The 23,263-nt window shown below is 35.6% G+C and overlaps 2 protein-coding genes and 1 long non-coding RNA gene across 3 annotated transcripts in view; 1 reads left to right on the top strand and 2 right to left on the bottom strand.

Annotated features, from left to right (window-relative positions):
* LOC110968369 (uncharacterized) overlaps positions 1–23,263 on the bottom strand; it is a 116,017-nt gene that overhangs the window by 63,882 nt on the left and 28,872 nt on the right. The gene's annotated exons all lie outside the window — the stretch shown is intronic.
* LOC110966036 (saxitoxin and tetrodotoxin-binding protein 2-like) lies at positions 4,284–9,108 on the bottom strand. The gene is made up of 6 exons (XM_022215261.2): positions 8,905–9,108; positions 6,572–6,711; positions 4,999–5,183; positions 4,731–4,856; positions 4,506–4,625; positions 4,284–4,404 (listed from the first exon to the last, which is right to left on the bottom strand). Exons 1-6 carry the CDS (start codon positions 9,058–9,060, stop codon positions 4,343–4,345), a joined length of 789 nt encoding a protein of 262 aa, XP_022070953.2. The 5' UTR covers positions 9,061–9,108; the 3' UTR covers positions 4,284–4,342.
* On the top strand, positions 10,845–14,570 carry LOC110966035 (uncharacterized). Its single transcript, XM_022215260.2, has 6 exons — positions 10,845–11,124; positions 12,225–12,355; positions 13,447–13,511; positions 14,014–14,178; positions 14,260–14,364; positions 14,466–14,570. The coding sequence occupies exons 1-6, from the start codon at positions 11,008–11,010 to the stop codon at positions 14,498–14,500; spliced, it is 618 nt and encodes a 205-aa protein (XP_022070952.1). The 5' UTR covers positions 10,845–11,007; the 3' UTR covers positions 14,501–14,570.

Genomic DNA, 23,263 nt, shown 5'->3' on the forward strand with positions numbered 1-23,263 from the left:
CTCCGAACTTTTTATTGTAGAGACAACACACCAGTAGTAAAACAACGCCGCTTTGAACACTCGCAGTACAAAACACGAATAAAACCAGGATAACCCGAGCAGAGAAGGAGAGCTGACAGGCCGCATTAACGTAGTTAAGTCACAAGGTTAGGTTAGCAGCAGCTAGCTAGAAACTATATGCAGCTATGACAAAGCAAAACTCGGTTAGCAAATACAGCGTTTTAAGAATAAATACGTAACCTGCTTAAATACATACAGCCGGTAGCGTTACTTTTCAGCCATTCGAGCTCGACTAGAGACGCTGATAAATTCGGCATGAAAGTAATATCCCAATAACACGTATTTATGACAATTTACAAGAAGTTTTGCGAGCTTTAGTTGGCTTGTTCTCTGAAAATGGCCCGAACTGAAAAACGGAATCGTATTTAACTATAACCAATAATCAAAATAGCACCATCAATTGGTAAAACAATGGTATGTGGCATCAAGTACTTCCCATTATGATCAATATATTTTTTAAACCATTTTCGAGAAGACTTTAAATCAGTCAGGTCACAGGTGCAGCTTCATTAAGTCGGACAAAGTTTTACCGTTAAGGTCCTCCGCCAGTCTGGTATGTTACATTTGTGTATGACGATATCTGTGAGGGGCAGGTTTCTCTTTCCTGTCGTTCAGGTCACATCATTGTTTACAAACTCCGCTCGCACGGGTGACGAGGGTTAACGAACGAGCCGAATGAGTTTGATCAAAGAAACTTAAAAAAACCCGTTTCTGTTTTGATTTTTAATGAATCTATCTTCTGAGATAAAACTGCATTAATGTCAGATAATAGTGATGCTTTAAAAATTCTAACAATATTATATATATTTTTGCTATGATTTTAAAATGGCTAATTTCATCTCAGTTGTTTTGTGTCTTTATGGTCATTTTACAAGTTCAGTTCACTTCCTGTTTATTTTCTGCATTTATTTGTTGTCATTTTCTGTGTCTTTATGGTGCTTTGTGTCTCACAAGATAGTTTTGTGTCTTTTTGTTGCCATTTTACATCTCCCTATAGATGTTTTTTTGTTGTCTTTTTTGCATCATCATGTGTTGCCATGTCTCTCTCTGTGGCTCTGTTTCACTTCTGTTTGTTATGGTTTCGTGTCTTTTTGTGGTCATTTTGGTTCTGTTTCTCTACATAATTTTGCAGCTTGATATGTATTGTTGTGGTCATTTTGAGTTTTCCTTGTATCTCTGTGGTCGTTTTGTGTCTCTTTGTGGCTATTTAGCATCTTCCTCCAGATGTTTTGTGTTTGTTTGCATCATTATGCGATGCTCAATGTTTGTGGTTGTTGTGTATCTCTTTTAGGTGAAGTTGCATCTCCTTTTGCTCACTTGTTTCTTTTTGCATCATTTTACATCTCTATCTGGTGGTGTTTGTGTCTCTTTGTGGTCATTTTGCATCTCCTTCTACTTTTTTTTGCGTCTCTGCATCCTTTTGCATCTCTCTGTGATTGTTTTGCATTTTTCTGTCATCATTTGGTGTGTGTTGGTGATTGTGTCTCTTTGTGGTCATTTTGCTTCTCCTCATAGTTTTTGGTCTCTTTTCATCATTATGTGCTGTTATGTGTCTCTGTGTGGTAGTTTTTTTTGTCTCTTGGTGATTATTTTGCATCTTCCTCCAGATGTTTTGCCAATCTTTGCATCATTACGTGTTGCTAGGTGCCGTTCTGTGGTTGTTCATCTCTTGTGGTGATTTTTGTTTTGAGTCATTCCATGTCAATTCAACAAATGCTTGTTGCACCACTTTCTCAGATCCTCCCAAAAAATTTTTTGGGCTTTATTTGGGTAATTTTATGAACAAATGCAAAGTATTATGGTTATAAACATACAGTATAAGCAGTAATGATCTAATCTAATACCCATAGTCAGTCCAAACTTAATCCTCGCCTATGATTTTAGGGTTTTAAACTACTAAAAAAAGCAATTTATACTCCTTTTACATGGTCAGAATTTTTTCCCCTTCCAAAACTTTTACCCTTCTGGTGAGAAAAGTATAGAAATGAATGAAAATAAAAAAATACTGGACTGTGGAATTTCCCAAAATATCCTTATTATTTCATGGGCGACTTTATTTTGGGTTTTTCATGCCTCTATTTTAGGACTTATTCTTGTGAAAAGACATTGAAAGAATGAATTTTCTTCTTTACTAATGAAAGTTGCATAAGGTAAAAGTTTTAAAACATTAAAATAAAGCTTATTTATTGATTTATAGGCTGTTGAACTCAGGTGTAGACCCAAAATAGCCTAACTTTAGGCATTAAAAAGTGCATGTGGGATACATGGTACGCGGTTCAAATTTTTTTTGGAGGAACTAGTATGTGTGAAGTATGTGTGAACTTACTTTCATATTTGTTTCTTGTGCCAAAGATGAGCAACTGCTGAATCAATTTACTATACATTTTGATCCTCGTTTTTGTTTTTAGGAACCATTTACATGACCAACTAAAGATGAAAGATGAATCTGAAGCATCAGCATCGTAGTATAAGTTACAAAGGGCATATCTGAAGTTAATTATTATATAGACATTGTTTTTTCTTTCATACAGTAACTGAATAAGAAGAAATGGCATCACTCCCAGACTGCATTCTCAGGACAGCCTCGGTATCGTATTTGACTTATCAGCTGAATTTGAAGATTTGCAAGTGAAATTCATGCACCCAAAAGGTCCCAGCAAGAAGTTCACATGGCCTAGAAAGGATGACGTAGTGTGGGTGCCTACAGCCCACATCCTCTGTCCAATCACTGCTCCTTCAACACGCCGTGGTGGACAGTACCACATATCTGGTGCAGATGATGGCCTGATTTCAGAGAAATTCAAGCAGTTCAAAGGACAGAAATAGTGGTGTGATAAGTTGGGGACAAATTACATGTTTTACATGGGACCTAAGGCAATATAACTCATTTTAACTGCAATATATTAGTTAGAATTCCTAAAAAAACGCCTATAAAACATAGTGCATTTCTTGGTTAAATTGGCCATGAAGGATTCAAGAAACAATGTTGATACTTCAGATATCAATTATTCGGATGTTTATTGTTATACAGACAAAGTTTCATGTTTCTACTCCATGTCCCACATTGGTTTCTGTGCCAATATATGTATGGTGTTTTTCAGTCTGTTTCATAAATAGGCATCGTTTTGAGGTCTAAGGAGACTAGCTAGCTCTTGGATATTTTTAGGTTAGAGAGAACTTTTAAGGTACTTTGAGATTTTTATAACATATGAACCTTGTTACTTATTAAAATTTGTGAAAAAAATGCCTAAATTCTTGAAAAATGCCATTTTCGCCAAATTTTTAAATTGCCCTGTACCACAGAGAAATGGGTATATTCATTCCAAATTTTTTTTCCTGCTCTATTGTTAAGGTGTTTGAACCCTTCAGATCACTTGTAAGTCTATATCATCAGTCAGTTCCCAGTATTATCTTCCTAAATCAAGCCTTTCTACCTAAAATATCAATTTCCGAGTGGAAAAATAGGGATTTAAATATTTTATAACTTAGCAAATAGCAATCATATGATGTTAAAACTTTGCAAGTAATCTATTCTTATGTTGGGATAGTTAAAAAAAAAGTTTGGAGATGATCAGAGGAGGTCATGCAACAAAATTTCCTCAGATTTGTTGAAATGAGATGGAAGGACTCTTTTTTCTATGGCCATTTTGCATCTTCTACTTGTTTTAAGTGTTTATGTGGTTATTTTGTGTTTCTTCTACTAATTCTGTGTCTCTCTGTGATAATTTTGTGTCTCTTTATGGTTATTTTTGGTCTCGTTCTAATTCTTTTGTGTGTCTTCGCATTAATTATAAGTGTTTCTTTTTTTCTGTTTGTGGTTGTTGTGCATCACTTTGTGGCCATTTTGAATTTCTTTGCGGTTGTTGTGCATTTCTTTGTTGTCATTTTGTGTCACTGTGCTTTACATCTCATTCTTGTTGTACTGCGTCCCTTTGCATCATTTGTGACTTTCTGCAGTTGTTTCGCTACTCTTTCTGCTGGTTTTTGTGTCTCTTTGTGGCCATTTTGCATCTCTTAGTGTTCATTTTGCTTCTCTTTGTGTTTTCAAATGAGCTCTGGGATTTATAAACCAGAAACACTCATGAAGCTGAGCTGATTGTAACTCTTGACAACACCTAGAACCATAGTCCACTCATCTGTTTAAAACTTGATAAAGAGAAAACAAACAGATTGTTTTCTTCTTTAATTTCGAGCCACATGAAAACATCAAAAGCGACACATGCTCAGGGTTCACAATTTGCTTTTATTTTCTTTAACTTTCTCTGATTTGCTTCTTGTTGGTTCAGTGATCATTATCACTACCATGACCATGGTCCTCTGGAGCAGATTTCTTATGAGCGAAATCTGCAAGGAGAGAGGATGATGTTATTTGCTTTTTTTGTTGCACTGATAAAAAAATAAAGCATATGTTTTGCATTATTGTTATTGTTATTGTTTCACATTACCTGAATGTCCGTTGTAGCTGTACGGTTTGTCATGAGGGAATCCCAGACACTCAGCATGTTCCTTGTGATCATCGTGGACGGACTTCACCTTCTCGTCGTCCTGATGGTGCCCGAACTTCCCTGATACACACAAACACACACACCTCAGTCAGACTTTACCTGTTTGAATGCGCATTACAGCCTTAGGTTTAATTGTGACTTTGTGAGTTTGTGTGTTTGCGTTACTGTAGCTGAGCAGGAAACTGTAATCTTTCATTTTGTAGAGCAGCAGCATGCATTCAGGGCAGGTCTCGAAGAAGGTTATGTCAGCGGTGTCACTGTAGTTTGCATGATGTCCATCAACCTCCAACTCTAACACACACACACACACACACACACACACACACACAACAAATGATGTTTTTAATGATTTATAAGCAACAAGGACTGAAGGTTCATGTTGGACTCCGGGTTCAATGATGGTGGTGTGTGTTTGTGTGTTTACGTCACTCACCGACGACGTCTACATGGATGATGTCGTGGTGGTGGTGGGTGTCATGGTGGTGGGTGTCGTTGGTGTCGTTGGTGTCGTTGGTGTCGTTGGTGTCGTTGGCGTCATGGTTGTGGTGGCTGTGGTCATCAGCTTTGTGGGGCAGCGTCACATTGATGAAATAATCACGACGCTTTGGATCCTGAGTCCTGAAACACAAACCGGCACAATTTATTTATTCATTTAATTTACATATTATTATTTTTATGGTGTGTTGAAATTTTATATAAATTGTATTACTTACTTTGATGCATTTTTCTGGTGTTTTTAAAAATATATTTTATTATATTTTTTTCTTTTAAATTTTCATTTATCAAATACATTTTTAATTTCAGTTTTGTTATATCTGTGTCCTTATTTTCTTAATTTTCTCTTTATTGTTATTGTGATTATTATTTTGCTATCATTTATTTTTTCTAGTTATATCTTATCTATTTTGTCATCTTTCTCTTTTGATATTTTTGTCTTTATTCTTTAATTTTATTGCACTGTATTTTATTTAGCTTTTTCATTTATCATTTCTATTTGTTATTTTATCATTATTTTGTTTATAGTTTTCTTTGATTTTATCATTGATTTTTCTTTGTGATTGCTTGTTTAATATTTTCATTTTGTCATTTTGTTGTTTTGTAATTTTTATCTTTATTTAGTTTTAATAAAAAATAATTATATTGCATTTTTATTTGGCCCTATTCAATTATTATATTTTCATTTTGTCATTTTGTTGTTTCTTAATTTTTGTCTTTATTTTTTATTCTTTTATTGTTTTGTTTTTTTTCCTATTTTTTATTTAGTTTGTTTTTCTTTTCTGTTACTGGTTTTTCTTTTGCTATTTTTTACTTTGTATTTTAATTGAATCCTTTTGTTCTTTTGCAGTTTTTTGTCATTATTTCATTTTTTATTTCATTATATTGCATTTTTATTTTGCTTTTTTAATTTATTTTTTTAAATGTATCTAGTTTTTTCTAATCTGTCATGATTGACTTTTTAACTTACATTTTTAAAATAGTTTTTTTTAAATTTGTATTTTGCTTGAATTTTTTGTTTACTTTGTTTTTATATTTTATACTGCTGTAACTCAGAAAAAAAATTCGCAATTTGGGATAAAGTGTGTCTGCATTTAGCATTGCGTCTAAGCTTGTAAAGCAGAGGCGAATAAAGTACTCAGAACCTGTTCTCATGTAAATGTACCATTAACACAGTGTGAAAATATTCTGTTACAAGTAAAAGTAGCAGAAGTAGAATGCACAATATTATATTATTGGATTCTAATTATTGATGCATTAAAGGTTTCATCACATTAATGTTGCAACCGATGAAGTTTTTTTTAAACTATTTCATATCTGTTGCTTGTGAATTTCTCCTCAGAGATCAATAGTTTTATATTATTCTATAATATTCCATCATAATGTATTTGTCAATTGGAATTAGTATTTTTCTGCAAAGCCACTAATCAAATAAATGAACCGGAGCAGAAAGTACAACGATTGACTGAGGATGATGATGTCACTCCTGAACCTGTGATGTCAGAACTCACTTGTACAAGTTCCTCTCTGTGAAGATCAAAGTTTTGTTGTCAGAGTGAAACTCGACGTGGGAAGTGTCAAGACTCGCCAGCATGTCGTGGCCTTCGCTATGATTGGAAACGGACCAGAACAGAACCCACTCACCGTTAAGCTGCAGGAGGCAAGAAAAAGTCAGAACCAGTTCCTCTGGGAGTTTTTATTTATGAAAACCCAGAAATAGCAGTTTTACAGGGGAAATCTGAACAAATTCTTTCCACAAAATAAAATATATACACTCTTGGTCAAAAATTTAGAACATTCCAATTTTTCAGTTGTTTTATTGGAAATTATGCATGTTAATGACTCGCTGTACTCTGACATGAAAACATAGAGCAAAAAAAAAAAAAATTAAATAGAATCAATTTAGAAACCAAAATGTTTTCTAAATTTTTGTCTCCACCTTTGGCAGATATAACAGCTGAACACACTCGTGACATTCTTTCCACAATGGAAATCAAATATTCTTTAGAAAGTTCTTCCCATCCCTCTTGCAGAAGTTCTCATAAATGTGTCGCACTTTGCTTTCACTTCTCTGTCCAGTTCATCCCAGACCAGCTCCATAGGCTTTAGGTCTGGAGACTGTGCTGATGAAGAAAATAGCACACCTTTTGTTAAAGATACCTTCTAGTGCCACGTGTCACTCCTACATTCCATTATCCAAGGTCATGCACAACTCTTTTGTCTTTTATTTGTTACTGTTTGTCAGACCTTGTCTTATGTGTTGTTGTCTGCCAGAGCCCTTGATTTAGTTACCTTTTGTTCTTTGTTGTATTACCCTCTGTTACTGATTAGCAACCGAACGCAAATTAACCACTGCTCACCTTTGTATTGAGATACGACCCCCTCCCTACTCTCTGACCATCCCTATAAAATGTGGACTCTGCAAATGTTCTTGGTCGGCTTACTTTTACAGACTCAAGCTTTGTGTTGGTAATCTGGAATACCAGTAAACTCCCCACACTACAGCAAACTTCGAAAGACAGAGGGGGTTGTAAGAATCAAGAACAGTTGGGACACCGTAGGATTGGTTAGCAGCAACTTTCACTGCACGATAAACCGCCATTGCTGCAGAACAGCTTTAAGTTGTTAATCCATTTCTTGTTCTCTGAAAAAGGCCTTTTTATATAATTCCAAAATGTACATTATTTTTTAGTCTTGTGTAACCTTACCCCCCCCCCCCCCCCTTTTTTTAAACCTCTGGCAGTTCACCACTCTCCTTTGTACCATTTCAAGCTATTCATTCTACTTGAGCTATCTGATTTTTTTTAAATGAAAATTTGGGATGTTCTAAAAATTTTCACTGGCAGTCTGTGTAAATTAAAACGATTAGAGGTGGAATAAAAAAAAAGTTCTGTGCTAAAATGTTGACGTTATCAAATATCAATATTATATTATGAATAAAAAAGTTTAAAAATTATAATTTTGACATTAAGCTACAAGTGTTCCGCAAAAATGTAATGCTTTGTTAACAAAAACAAAGGCAAAATTATCAGTTAAAGAAAGTCAGATGTTGATATAAAGTTAACAGTAAGACTAGAAAATCTTTTTTTTTTTAAATGGTAAATAACCACACAAAAATCTTTACATATTAAAATAAGTCATTAAAATTCAAATCTTAAGAGTAAAATGAAGACAGAAAAAAGATTGAGTTTTAAAAATCTAAATTTTGATATAAAGTCAACAAAATATATAAACTATTTTTTAAATCTATATAAAATATCTAATATTGATATTTCATCATTTCAGCTTTTTAACACAAAAACCTTTTTTTTATACTTTATATATATATATATATATATATATATATATACATTACTGTATGGAAAAGTGCTTGAGCAGATTTCTCTCTTTAAACTTTTTTTCTGCATTTTCAACAATAGATTTGGTTATTTTTTCACCTACAGAACTACAAAACAAAGATGAGTAGTTCAAGGACTGCTGGAAAGTTGATAAACTAACCAATGTATTCCACTTTGACAGTTTCTGGCTCTGGTGAATTGGTTTTATTTTGGTTGGATTTGGACTTTTGGCTCAATGTCAAAATGTAACTTTTTTAAAAGTTTTTTTAAGATCACAATATAAAAGAAAAACCCTTTTTTAGTATTTCTGAGTTTTCAAGAAGAAAGTCGGTCATATTTTTCCCCTTACACAACGAGAAAACAAGGATGTGTAGTTCAAGGACCAGTGGAAACTTGATAAATTCACCAATGTACTCCGCTCTTACAGTTGAATTCATGTGAATTGGTTTAATTTGGGATGGATTTGAGGTTCTCTGTAAACAGAATGTGATCAGAACCACACTCACCTTGTGCAGGTCTTCCACTTGGATTTTGTGGGTCAGATCGTGGCAGGGGTCCTTGGTCGGTTGGACCACGTCAGTGGCTGGTGTTGGGTCTGGGTCTGCGTTGGACCCGACCGCCACCACCAGCAGCAGCAGCACCGCTCGCTTCATCATGCTCATCCTGCTGTGAGACTGAAAACAAATACACCGTGCCGTGAGCTCTGAGCTCCGATGACCCAGGCTGCTCAGTTTATAAGGAAACAGGCCCACGCGGCCATGGCTCGGTCCAAAGTGTGTGTGTGCTCAGTGGGTGACTGAACTCTGAGTCAGGTGCTGATTCATGGAGTGTATTTCAGGTTCGGTTTGTTTACGGAGGTGGAAAGGTGACTCTGTGGTTTTAAAGTCCTCCAACTGTTTACACCACAAAGAATATAAAACTATTACCAGGAAAATGATCAGAGAACAACAAAAATAACAGAAATGTACTGAGTCTGGTATTATTATGATGCATTTGTATGGAAACAGCTTTAAAGTGTTCAAGACTTCATATGGAGTCAGACAGTTTGGTCTGCAGCTAACATTTGGAAGCATTTTAAAACTATATTATTTTAAATTTAAATGAGAAATCAGAATCTGGAGCTCAAAAAATAAACACTGAAACTGGCTGCAATAAAATTAGGAAAATTAAATACTTTAGGGGCAAAATAACAAACGAAAAAGGCTTGATAAAAAGATTTCCTTCACTTTTTATCACATTTTATGGGAGAAATCTGCACAAGCCATTTTCTCCAAATATATTCATATTTTTACATATAGATTAAAATGAGAAATCAAGATCTGGAACTCAGATTAATGAGGAAAGAAAAGAAAATGTTTGTTGCATTAAAATCCAGAAAACATTTTCACATTTACATAAATTACCAGAAATACAGGCAATTTTTTGACATAAAGCCATAAATATGACAATAACATTTATAATTTTTTTTAAAAAGAAGAAAATTACTATAAAAAAGTCAAAATTATCAAAATATTAGATAAATCATGATGAAAATCTTGATTATGAGTTGAAAAGATCTAAAGTTTAACATAAAGCCAAAAGTATGTCAATAAAATATATAAACTATACCAGTCAAAAGTTTAAACACACCTTCTCATTCAAAGCTTTTTACTTGTTTGTATTATTTTCTACATTGTAGATGAATACTGAACATTGACACTTTTTTGTTTTCAGCATAATTCCATATGTATTCTTTTATAGTTTTGATGTATTCAGTATTAATCTACAATGTAGAAAATAATTAAATATAAAGCATTAAATGAGAAGAAGTGACCAACTGTTGGTAGTGTATATTAAATGAATGACCATAAAAAAGTCAAAATGAACAGTCAAAAATTAGACAAAACCATAATAAAAATCAAATCTTGACAATGAGTTTTAAAACAACTACGGCTTTTAAAAATCTAGATTTTTACATGAAGCCAAAATACATCAATAAAATATATGTTTTAAAGAAATCACTATAATAAAAGACAAATTTCAAAAATATATTTGATATAAAGCCTTGAAATATGACAATAAAGTCTATGTTTTAAAAAGTCAGGTTCAGGAACTCAAATAAGCAAAGACTGAAGCTGGTCGTTGCTCTGAAGTTAGAAAACATTTGCACATTTGACAGATTTCCAGGAAATAAAGACTGAAAAGACTTGATAAAAAGATGTCCTTTACCTTTTACCACATTTTGTGTGGGATTGTGGGGGCTGAGGGGGGCGGACATGATGGCACCGGTCACATCCAATCAGATTTTGCGACTGTAATCGGTGGTGCTGTTTGCTTCCATTTCCAAGAACCTGAAATCAGAGATCAGAATCAGAATAAGAAATCCAGACATGCTGACTGAGAATCACTGTAAGATTGAGGTCTTTCTTTGATCAGTGTTGCTGCTCATTAACAGGTCAAAGTTTGTCTGCAGCTGATTTAATCATTCCAGACACTCAGATCCCCTTTGAACCACCAGACAAACATCATTACATCACAGATATTTGCAGCTGCAACAGTTTGCATAAAAGTCAATGAAAGACTCTGAGAGGCTCAGTCGATTCCTGGAGTTGGTCTGAAGCTGTTTGATCATGAAACTGTGGTTCGAAGCCCATTTCCTGTTTGCGTTGCTGTCTGTGAGCAGCTCGGCTCTGACGCCTGAATGTGAGGACTTGGTCAAGCCTTTGCCTCTGAATGAACACTCTCAGGTAAACCTGCTTTCATTCCTGCCTTCAGTCTGTTCCTCTTCATGTTGTCAAAGTCGAGCTCCATCGCTGAATACATGAAGAGCAAATCTGGCCACTGCTCTCCTACAAACACGATAAAACCAGCTGCTGAAAACCTCAGAGAAGACCAAGAAACAAATTAAACAAGAAAGGTCATCATGATTCGTTTTCTAAAGAAACGTCTAACTTTAACTCAAAATTCATAATTTAATGTCAGACTTCCAGATTTATTGAAGTAAGAATTCTGACTTTGAAGTTGGACATTTAAAAAAAGAAAAGGAAAGAAAGAAAATCCTATTTTTAAGTCTGGCTTTAAATAATTCAATTCAATTTTATTTATATAGCACCAATTACAGTCGTATTGTCTCAAGACGCTTTACAGAACCCATATGCCTGACCCCAGAGCAAGCCCTAAGGCGACAATGGCAAGGAAAACACCCTTTTAACAGGGAAAAAATCCTCTAGCAGAACCCGGCTCTTTATGTGGGGGGACCCATCTGCCTGCTGGCCAGGCAGGTTAAGAGGGACAGAAGAGGTAGAGAGATAGAGGTAGAGAGAGGTCGAGAGGGTTGCCAACTAATTTATTGAATGGCCAGTTGAAAATATCGCTGAATGTAAAAATTGAAAATTAAAAAAAATATTTCAAGATGCTCATCACAGTCAGCAGTTACATCATGGAGTGTATATATTAGCTTAATGTAATCAAGTAGTTTACTCAGGTTAGCGACACTGAGCTGCCAACTGAAGCTATCAATATGTTACGTAACGTTAGCTGGCCAGCAATAATTTGTGAACATCTCTTTACCTTGTAAAATCTATCATGAGTTATCTTAAGAAAATCAAAAATCACCTGAAGAGAACACTAAAATAGTTTTTTTTGTGAAACTGACTCACATTTTGCAATTTCAGTTTTTTTCTCTAATGTGATACTTCAATAGATATTTGTTCTTTTGCTTTCTGATTTTTTTAAACAATCATAAGCTTTGACTTTTTGAAACAGTAAGTAGGATTACTTATTAGTTTATCTATTAGATTAATAATTATTAGATTATGAGTGTGACACTAGATGAGTTTGTGTGCAGGTGTACGGCAAGTCGAACTTCCTCCTCGGCTACATCGATCATGACAGTTTTAAAACCCTCTTGAAGGCGTACGACAGCTCCTGGATGAACGTCACGTTTTCACCGTTTCGCATGACTCAGGGCAACAGGATGTGAGCTGATTTTTGCTTTTTCTCTTTCTTATCTCATTTTCCACTCAGTTCATTTTGCGTTTCTTTTTAGTCATCAAAGTCATTTTATTTCTCTTTTATGCTGTTTTATTATTAGTTAGATTAATTTTACACCTGTTAAATTTAGTATTGACTTTGTTCTTTTTCTTCTTTACATCTCAAATTAGTTTTATGTCTCTTTGAAGCTGCTTTACATCTCCTAATAGGATTTAATTCATTTTTAAGCCGTTTTATGTCTTTTTAAATAGGGTCCGAGCACCGAAAGTGGTGCTAAGACCCTATTTAAACCCATGAGTACAGAACTGTATTGTACACAGTACAGTATGCAAATGTTTACACCACATCTGCATCAATTCTTTCAGCCTGGTCAGGCGACAGGACCTCATCAACATCACAAGCTGTGTTTTCTCTGGAAAGAAAGACCTAGTGTGTCTGGCTCTTATATTCTCCTCCCACCTCTGTGACCTGCCCACACTTCTATTAAAAAATACAATATTAAATATATTTTATACTTAAAATACATAAATGCAATTGACAGTCTGACACAAAAAAGAAAACATATAATTACCCAAAGAAATACTAAACAAAGCTCAAACTTATTCAATAATCCCCCTGTATCTCTCAATTCCACCTCATCAAATAAGTGAGAACTGCTGGTTTTCTGTGGCTGCATCATCATGTGTGCACTCCATGGAACACGCCCTCCTGAAGGCAGCTCAAGAGAGAGAGGTTAACAGGTTTTCCCTCCAACACAAAACAAAATAAATGAATAAACTTGTATCAGTCTGTACAATATGCATGTATACTTTCCTTAGTGAGGGGGATGCTCTCCAGCTTCCTCACAGTCTCTCTCATTCATTTTATGTCTCTTTTAAAGTTTATTTTTGTTTCTTTCTCAATTTATTCCACGTTTCTTTTGAATCTTTTCACCTTCCTTGCTAGTCTCTCAGTCTTTAGTCTTTTAAAGTTTCAGAAGAACATTGGTAAACTACAGTTTGATCATAAATAAAATAACATCTGAAGAAATATAAACCCTGCTAAACATACTTTCTTTGTGCTTTTGTTTTCCTCAGAAATGGAACTTGCTTCGAGTCAGTGGTGAACATGACGTTGGAAGACAACACTGCAAGAATTCAATGTAAGCTTGTCAATGGAATAATGTCTTTAAAAAGATGCAGTTTGATTTTAATAATTCAATGAACAATTGTATGGAAATTTTAATTTCAACATTTTTTAAATTTAAACATTTTCTGTATCTTTTTAGTAGTTTTACATCTCTTTTTCATTATCTCTCTTTTTCATTATGGTCCTTGTAAAAAATTGTTCTTATGTCTTTTTTTTTTTTAGTTTTATGTCTCTGCTCAAACACTTCTATGTCTTTTTTTAAAAGTTTCTTTCAGGTCACTTTTCAATTAGTTTTTCATCTGGTTTTAATAATTTTATGTCCCTTTCCTTTTGTTTTACGTCTCTTTAAAGACATGTTATGTTTCCTCTTCGTCCTTAACCTTTAGTTGTTTTCATTAGTTCTGTTTTCCAGGAAATTAGATTTTTAGTCTTTGAGTTAAACACACAGTATTTGTTTCAGCTGAAGAAAGCTGTTGATTTTATTCAAATGTTTCTGACTTTGCCTCTGTTTTCAGTGCCTGGCTTATCTGCAGACTACAAACTGCTGTCATCCCACGATGGCTTGATGCTTCTTAGCGCCAACATCACCGTGGCAAACTTGCAGAAAGTCCTTGAATCACTGAAGGTCGAAGCCACAGTTGATGCTGGGGAGGCCACCATTCACGGTTTTTACCTTTATGGTAAGAAGGAACCAGTCCTAGACAGAAAGTAGCTTGTTTTATACCCACAACATTTGTCCATTTTTGTCTTTTTGTTTGCAGCCAATGAAACGACCGTGACGGACTCAGATCTGGAACATTTCAAGAAGCAGGCGAACTGCCTTGGGTTCACTGGAGAACCAGACTTCCACTACAATCCAGAGAAAGGTGCGGCACTTTTAAAGTCCTCTGATCAACTCATGAAATCAGTGTGAGCCACTAATGTGTGATATAAGATGGGACTGAACTGTTTGTGTTTCTCTCTGCAGAGTTCTGTGAGGAAGGCAAAGGCAACAGGGTGTAGAAACCCCGATGTGAGAACAAACACTGAAACTGAGGAAATAAAGAGACAACAAGCATCTTTACACCTTAAACATGCAGTCTTGTGTTTCTTTATAGCATAATAAAATGCTTTTACACTGAGGTTTTCAAATTGTGCAACACCTCCTCAGCACTCACCTCAGTGCCAGTGGGATAAACAAATGCTGATCTAGTCAATCTCAGCTTCTCCTAAACACACAAACTGATCAAAAGTCACTGTTTGCACTACCTTTAAGATTTCTTTTTCACTGAAAAGGAGAAGCTCTCCAATCTCGTTATACACTGTATAATGACGATAAAGAACATTCTATTCCATTCTATTCTATTAAGCATCACAGAAGACTTTGTCATGGAGGCCTGTTTCTAACTAAACCTCCATAATGATTTCTGCTTGCCAACACAGAACTGCCCATAATCCAAATGACCACATCCTCTGGTGGTATTCAAGTATAGTATTAAACAGAAAGAGGCTCCACCTGTTGGAACAACCAGGTACTACAGCTAATCTACTACACATTTTCTTATGTGCATATAGAAAATACAGCTTTTCAACATCTCGTGGTGTTTATGGAGGCACTCAGTCAACACTACAGTTGCAGTTAAATTTGGTCAGCTCTGGTGAAAGGTCAGTAAGCAACATATTAAACTTTGTCATGGTGGCCTATTGCTTGCTGAACTTCCACAATGCTCTCCGCTTGTCAACATGAATTACCCATAGAGCAAATGACCACTTCAGGACAATACTATATTAAATAGCAAGAGGAAAAAATAGTAAGAGCTCCACCTGTTGGAACAATCAAGTTCTACAGTTAATCTGCGACATATTTACTAACATCACAAGTTAATATTTAGAATGACAATCTGTGTGTATCTGTGGTTATAAAACACTACCTACATAAAAAAAATAACTTTCAAAGAAATTACAAACATAAAAATAGAAATACAACAAGTCAAACAGATCCAAAAATATTCAATTAATTTACCTCTCAAAAAGGAAGAGCACCATGGCAAAATGCCAGTAATGCGAATTTTTGATAGTTTCTACATCAGTAATTGACAACATTTTCTGTCAAAAATAGCTAAAAAAAATAATACAAACTGGGGCTTGGCTGCAAAAGGGGTTCTGTTTTATATGGCAGTGGGACATATGAATGCTGATCTAGTCAATCTCATCATGACAGTAAACCCATTGCTAGCTGACTTCCACAGCGCTCTCTGTTTGCCAGCATGAACTACCCATAGCCCAAATGATCACCTCCTCTGGTCGCTACTTTATTAAATAGCAGAAGGTGTGATAGTAAGAGCTTCACCTGCTGGAACAGCTAGGTACTGCAGCTAATCTTCAACATATTTTCTGATTTACATTGCAGAAAATTAATGTTTTCAGCATCTTTTGTTGCTTATGGAGGCACTGATTCAACAATACATTTCAAGCTTTATGTCAAGGTTCATGACCACCTACAGAACACGACGGAAAAACTTGGATGCAGAGATGCAAAATTTTTCTTAATGCATTGCAGAACTATCCATTGTCAATTATGTACACTGGATGGATTATAAGAACTTTAATGTACTTCAACTGTGTATCGTCAAGGAAAATGGTGTTGGAGTGGAGCTCAGTATCGGCCGATACTAAACAATGACTTGGATCAAATTAGGCCATAAAAGCTTGTTTGGAATATCTCTACTGAGTTTCTTTGCTTCTGTTGTTCATACAAGCAGAGTTACAGCTAAACAAAAATATACGTAAGTATGTAAATTTAGCTTTTTACTGTTATTATAGTACATCGGCTCATGAAATAAGATGAACAAGATTCATTTCCAGCAGTCTAGTAAATGCAAGAAGCGTAAAGACTGTCGTGTTCTTGGTATCCGGGGGAAAAAAAGCATTGAAAAAACAAGATTGCTCAGTAAGATGAAGCAAATAACATGGAATTACAGCGGTGGAATAAAGTTTTCAGACACCCGTATAGTTTTATACAATCTATAATATTATCATAAAATATTTGTGGGAAAGTCTTTTTTGTGTTTCAAAATGTGTGGCTGCATCAGACAGGCACAAACAAATAATGTTATTTTTTGTTTACTGTTTACAAGAAAAACTAACGAAACTGAATTCTACCAAAATTACCCAAAACTCAAAATTACTTGTGTATTGTTATGGAACCAATCAATTTTAAGTTTATAATGGCTTTTTTAGAATTTGTTTAGTATTATGGCTGTGACTGTACTAAAAGAAACTGCACTTGAAGACGAAACAGTGACTCTTAATGCAATATTTCACAAATGCATGGGCTGTCCGAAAACTTTTTTTCCACCACTGTAAATCAGAGAATCTTTTGTAGAAAGTTACAGATAGTCCATCCATCTGTCATGCATCCATCCATCCATCCATCCATCCATCCATTATCTGTTCACCACTTAATCCACACTAGGGTCGTGGGGGGCTTGAGTCTATCCCAGCTGACTTGGAACGAAGACAGGGGACACCCTGGACAGGTCACCAGTCTATTACAGACACAAAAAAGTACGTTCACATTCACACCTACAGGTAATTTAGAATCATTAATTCACCTCAGCATATTTTTGGACTGTGGGAGGAAGCTGTAAAACCCACACATGCACAGGGAGAACATGCAAACTCCATGCAGAAAGATCCCAGTAATCTTCTAGCTGCAAGGCAACAGTACTAACCACTGATGCACTCTGCAGTCCAGAGATGATCCATTTATATAATAAAGCCAACCAGATTTTGAAATCAAAAAATGTGGTTCTCACACTTGGTTAGATCTGCAGTTTTTGCTTTGTGCTAAAGTATCTCCATCACACATTGATGTCAGAAGATTTTATTACATCATAAAGAAGCACAGACCACACATTTATTGTTTAATGATGTTTGGTGTCTCTTTACTTCTTCAGTTTCTGACAAACAGGTTCATTCTGACGTTAGAAGTCTGGAACAACAATGCCTTCGCCTTCTTGACAGAAACCTGCAGAGAGAAACACAAACAGTTCAGTCACGTCTTAAATCACACATCAGCAGCTCACACTGATTTCATGGGTTGAGTGGGTGAGTTCAAAAATGCCGCACTTTTCTCTGGATCGTGCTTGAAGTCCGGTTCTCCAGAGAACCCAAGGCAGTGCGCCTGCTTCTTGAAATGCTCCAGATCTGTGTCCTTCACGTTTTTTTCGTTAGCTGCAAACAAAAAGACAAAAATGGACAAATGCTTTGGGAATAAAACAAGTTACTTTGAGTCACGGGTTGGTTCCTTCCTACCCATCAGGTAAAGAGCACGACCGGTGACCTGCTCGGTGTCAGATGTGTGATTGATTCCCATGTCCTGAAGGAGTTTCCTTAGGTTTTTAGCAGAGCTGTTGACGAGGGCGAGCAGGCAGCCATCGCAGGTCGGCAGAAAGTAATGGTCAGAGGTCATGTTGGGCACTGGAAACAGGAATAAAGTCAGAAAAATTTAACTAAAAACTACAGCTTTCTTCTACAAAAGATGACATATAGACAGAAGACCTAGTGGCTGGAAATGAAAATGAAAACTACTGAAACCTTAATAAGAACTTAATAAGACTCAGGACCAAGATGTAAAATAAGAAAAAGACATAAGCAACTGAAATCAGGCACAAAACTAATTTTAAAAAGAGATGTACAACAACTTTTAAAAAAGAGATATGGAATCAAATAACAGACAGAAAATACCTGAAAAACATTTTTTAAAAATTAGATGTAAAAGAACTTAAAATATATAAAATAACTAATTTAAAAAGAGATGAAAGTTACTTTTAAAGAGATATGTAAAAGGAGGTGTGCAACAAAATCAAAAACAACAGATAAAAAAAGCATTAAACAACTATACAGAGATGTAAAACTAATTAAAATAAGCCCAAAATCACTTTTAAAAGATATACAATTTCTGTAAAGATGCAGGCATACAACAAAATGACAAAGCCATAAAAAATACATGTAAAGGGAGACTCAAAATAACTTTAAAAGAATTGAAATACAAATAATAATAATGTCTCACCAATCACCTGGACCCTAGCACCTCCATCCTACGTAAAGTAAACCCAACAAAGCAGCTGGCCCAGACAGGCTCAGAGGAGGGCTACTGAAGGACTGCTCCATCCAGCTAGGTGGAGTGTTTAACAGGTTGTTTCAACACCTCTTGGATTCAGACATTGTCCCAAAACAGTGGAAGGAATCCACCATCATTCCTATCCCCAAAATCACCAAATCGAAAGACCTGAAGGACCACAGACCAGTGGACCTGATATCGATCCTCTGTAAATGCATGAAGAGAGTTGTGTATCATCAGCTGTTGGGTGAGTAGATCCAGTTTGCCAACTAAACAAAAAGAGGTACCGGTGATGCAAGTCTCATTTTTTACATCCAGTTGCTAAACATCTGGACTCCACACATCCACACACAAGGGGTTTCTTCATAGACTTTCCAGCAGCCTTTAGCACTGTAAATAAGGACACCCTGCTACACTGCCTCTCTGACCTCCAGGTTCACCCCACACTGATTTTTAAGTTTTAAATATGTTGGGACAGAGATTGACACCTGCCTGTGCTTTGGCCAGCACGTGGATCGCATTCACACGTCTACAAAAAGGCACAGCAGCGTCTCCACCTGCTCAGGACGCTCAGTTCTTCTAACATCAGCAAAGACATTTTAACCCTCGTTTATACATCACTCACTGAATCCATCCTCACCTATAGCATCTCAACCTGGTTCAACTTGCTCACCATCAAACACAAAACAAAACTCTCCTGGATCATAAATCAGGCCAGTAAAATTACTCAACAGTCCAACGATGTTGCACGGGGTGCAAAAAAGTTTCCCCCCACTTTCGTGCAGTAAATCTGGGTACTGTTTAGCCCGGTCTCTGGCTGAAATATTTGTAGGTAAATGTGATCTTTGAGCATTCGCCATTCTTGTTTTTCGTCTCTGAGCGCCGCGCTCCGCATCAGCTCGTGCTTCTAGTGTGTGTGTGTGAATGCGTGAACTGATGACGTCAGGCCGGGCGTCACATAAAAACTCACTCACAACTCCATTTATATTGGTTATACAGGGTGACCCAAAAGTTTGGAAACAAAGTTTAACTGCAGTGTCTATTTGAGTTGGGGGTGCATGAATTCACTCTTATTTTACCCATTTTTTTTTATAGCATAATAAAATAACTTAAAAGCATAGTATTTGCCGAGTGCAATAACTCGGAAGAAAATGAATAGAACCATAAGGTCCAGGTATGCTGGAGCATAACTTCAAAATGCAGGCCATCAGTGTCGGATTTCAAAACTCTTGATGGTAAAGTATCTGACAGCTTTAATTTTTTTAAACTTCCAAAAGTACTATGTGGCAACATTTACTGGCCAGTTTGAGGAACCTTCATAAGCATGAATGAAGATACATTCCAGAAGATACCAGTGTAACCAGCTGGTGGAAACGTTCACAACAAACATGAACATGTTGAAATATGTTTCTTTTACACTAATCTATTACTCTTCTGAATATATCTGTGGTACTGCTTTATTGTAATAACATATATTATTTGGATTATAGACTTTTCATTTGTTCCAAACTTTTGGGTCACCCTGTAGTTTTCCCATTTTATGCAGAAATTGTGAAATCAAGCGGGACCCGCTTATTTCTCTTTTTTTTCATGGAAATGTGAGATTCTTGCGGGAATTATGTGCTGTTTTGTGGGGATTATGCGGCCTTTTGGGAAATAATTGACCCCTGCATAATCAGCGGCATTTTGATGATTAATGCGGGAATTCATGCGATCGCATAATCGCGTTTTTCTGGAGGGTCTAAGAAAAGGAGACAGAGTACTACTTAGAAGAAACAAGATGCAAAATGACTAAAAATATATTCAAACTAATTAAAAATATGCTTAAAATATCTTCAAAAGAGACATAATAGAACTTCCAAAGAGAAATTAAACAACAAGCAAAAGATATGCAAAACAAATTATAACAGATTTTTAGACAATAAATCAATAGGTCACTAAAAAGGAAGCCTGTAATTTGAAACTTGTCAGTATATTAAATTATTAAATGAAACTTACGTGATGCTCTGGCAGTGTCTCCTTCAAAGGTCATCTTCATTCTGGAAGCAATGCAGGTTCCATTTCTGGGAAAAGCATCAGAAGAAGAGGTGAGTTTAAAAATGAGCTTGATCAGTCGAAAACCAACAATCTTTAAACTGAATATATGTCATAATATGATAGGAATTTAGGTACATCGACTTTCACAACTCAGCTGTCTCAAGTAATTTTAAGAGATTTTATTGTGGAGATAAAATAGAGCATCATTGGAACAGAATTAAGAAACAAGTGCGACAAAAGCAGAATACAAATGTGCGCAACAAAATAAATATATATAAACTTTTGCAGGTTGTTTTCTCAGATCTTATCTTAATTATGAGAATACCATAATTTACAGGCATTATTTTGAAATAGATATCAAACACCTAACTCATGGAATTCTATTCAAATAATGGATGGAAACTACAATATTATAGGGTTATATTTAAACAATTTCAAATGAATGAGGACTAAGCGACAAGACACGACTAAAAAGTGACAAGTGGAAAGGTATAAAATGTCTTAAGAAATACATAAAACAGATTAAATTAATTAATGTAAAAAGAGAAATCAAAAGAGGCATAAAACAAATCAAATAAAGTCATGCAAAACAAATTTAATAGCGATGTTAAAGAAATTAAAAATGAGACAAACTGAGATGTAAAAAATATGGAAAAATAAAAATAAAACTGACTAACAAACTGAAGTGAAATAAAAATGACACAAAGCAAATTTAAATATAAATGAACAATAAATTGAAGAAGAGATGGCATTTTCTAAAAAAACCCATAACAAATAAAAAGAGATGCAATAAAAGACAAAATACACACACCTGGAGTACAGAGATGAAAACAACTAAAAGACACACAAAACCAACTAAACTGATGTAAGAGATGTGAAACAACTTCAAACAAGTTCAAAAACAAAAATGATTTTCTTTTCTTCTTTAGGGTTATTGCACTTTATTGTAGTGGTTAAGACAGAAGTCTACATATTATTAGAACTTGGGATGTGAGGATTATATTAATGTAAAGCAAATATAAAGCAAAATGCTCCAAAACAGTACACTACAGTTTGTAAAAATGTAAGAATATGTCCTGGTGGACTTGCACAATGGTAGGTCTTAAAGGGTTCAAAGAAACATAAATGTTTCAGAAGTTTCTGTGTGTTTGTAGAATTCTGAACTCACAGTTTGTCTCTCTGGCTTATAATGACCTCATTATGGCTGGTCGTTGTTACGTTTGCCCAGTAGCTGTCGGTCAACTTCATGATGGCTCTAAAATCTTCCTGATCAGCGTAGCCGAAGAGGAGGTACACAGTGCCGTTCATCTGCACACAAACACAAGGTCAGGAACATTCAACCCACCAAATGTGTCCATAGAAATGACTCAGAACTCTTCATCCGCTTTGCTCCGTCTTTGATCAGGCTGCTCGTCTTTCAATTTGTGATTTTTTTTTTTACTGTATGAAGAAGCTGTGAGAAACAGACAACTGTGAAAACAAGACCGTGTATTTTCCTCAGAAACTAAATTTTAGAATTCTTTCAGGTCTGACTTTTTACTTAGAATTTTTACTTTTTAAAAAAAGTCTGATGTTAAACGCAGATCCTACTTTTTGTTAGCCTAGCCGCGCTAGACCCAGGTCTGAAGACACAAGGGTCTAGGAACTCTCGACAGGGAGGGAGGCGGGCTAAAAGGTTGTCTTTCAAATCGCTCTGCAGCATTTGGGTAGGTATACAACCAATCAGCGCAACGAATAGGCTGACGTAGTTCCTAGAGCGCCGGAAATCAGAGGATGCGGTAGTTCGGTGAAGCCTTATTTATGCAGTCAATGGGTGAAGCTCAAGTATATTACAGACATGTTAACAGAAAGATTATTCAGAGTCGGTGCTAATGGAGCTCAACGACTGTTGTCGTTTTTGTTGTCGACCCTGGCAGAGAATTAAATACGTTGCCGTGGGTTGTCTAGCGCGGCTAGGCTAGTTGTTTCCGGCTGTTTCTGTCAGAATCGTCGCGCCTCTGTCGTCACTTAGTTACGCCCGCCTTCTGACTCTACACTTCATGGTGATTCGTCGGCAAGTTTTAGGAGCATCCAACCTCAAGCCTTACCGAGGGTAACTAGACCCACCCTGGCAGAGAATTAAATTCGTTACCGTGGGTTGTCTAGCGCGGCTAGGCTAACTTTTTGTGACTTTAAAGTCAGAATTCCAGCTTTTTAAAGTCGAACATTAAACTCAGGATTCTGACTTTTGATGGCTTTCAAGTAGGAATTCTTTTATTAGTCTGACAATGAAGTCAGAATTTAGAATTTTTAACGTCAGACTTTAAACTCAGAATTCTATCTTTTAAAAATCTAACCTTAAACTTGCGTTTAAGACTTTCATAAAGTCGAACATTAAACTCAGAATTCTGATATTTACAACTTTAAATTCAACTTTATGACAGTTGTTAGTCATATTAATATTACTTTTCAAAGTCTGACTTCAAACTCTGAATTCCAGACGTCAACCAAATTTTTTTTTTAAAAAGCAAAATGAATAAAAAACAGAGACAAAACAAATGAAGAGTTGTAAAATGAATTTGATAAGAGACGATTGATATTTGTTTGTTTCTTTTTTCATGCTTGTCAAACAGCTGGTTTTGTTT

The sequence above is a fragment of the Acanthochromis polyacanthus genome, chromosome 11 (assembly GCF_021347895.1).
Source record: "Acanthochromis polyacanthus isolate Apoly-LR-REF ecotype Palm Island chromosome 11, KAUST_Apoly_ChrSc, whole genome shotgun sequence".
Taxonomy (NCBI): Eukaryota; Metazoa; Chordata; class Actinopteri; family Pomacentridae; genus Acanthochromis; species Acanthochromis polyacanthus.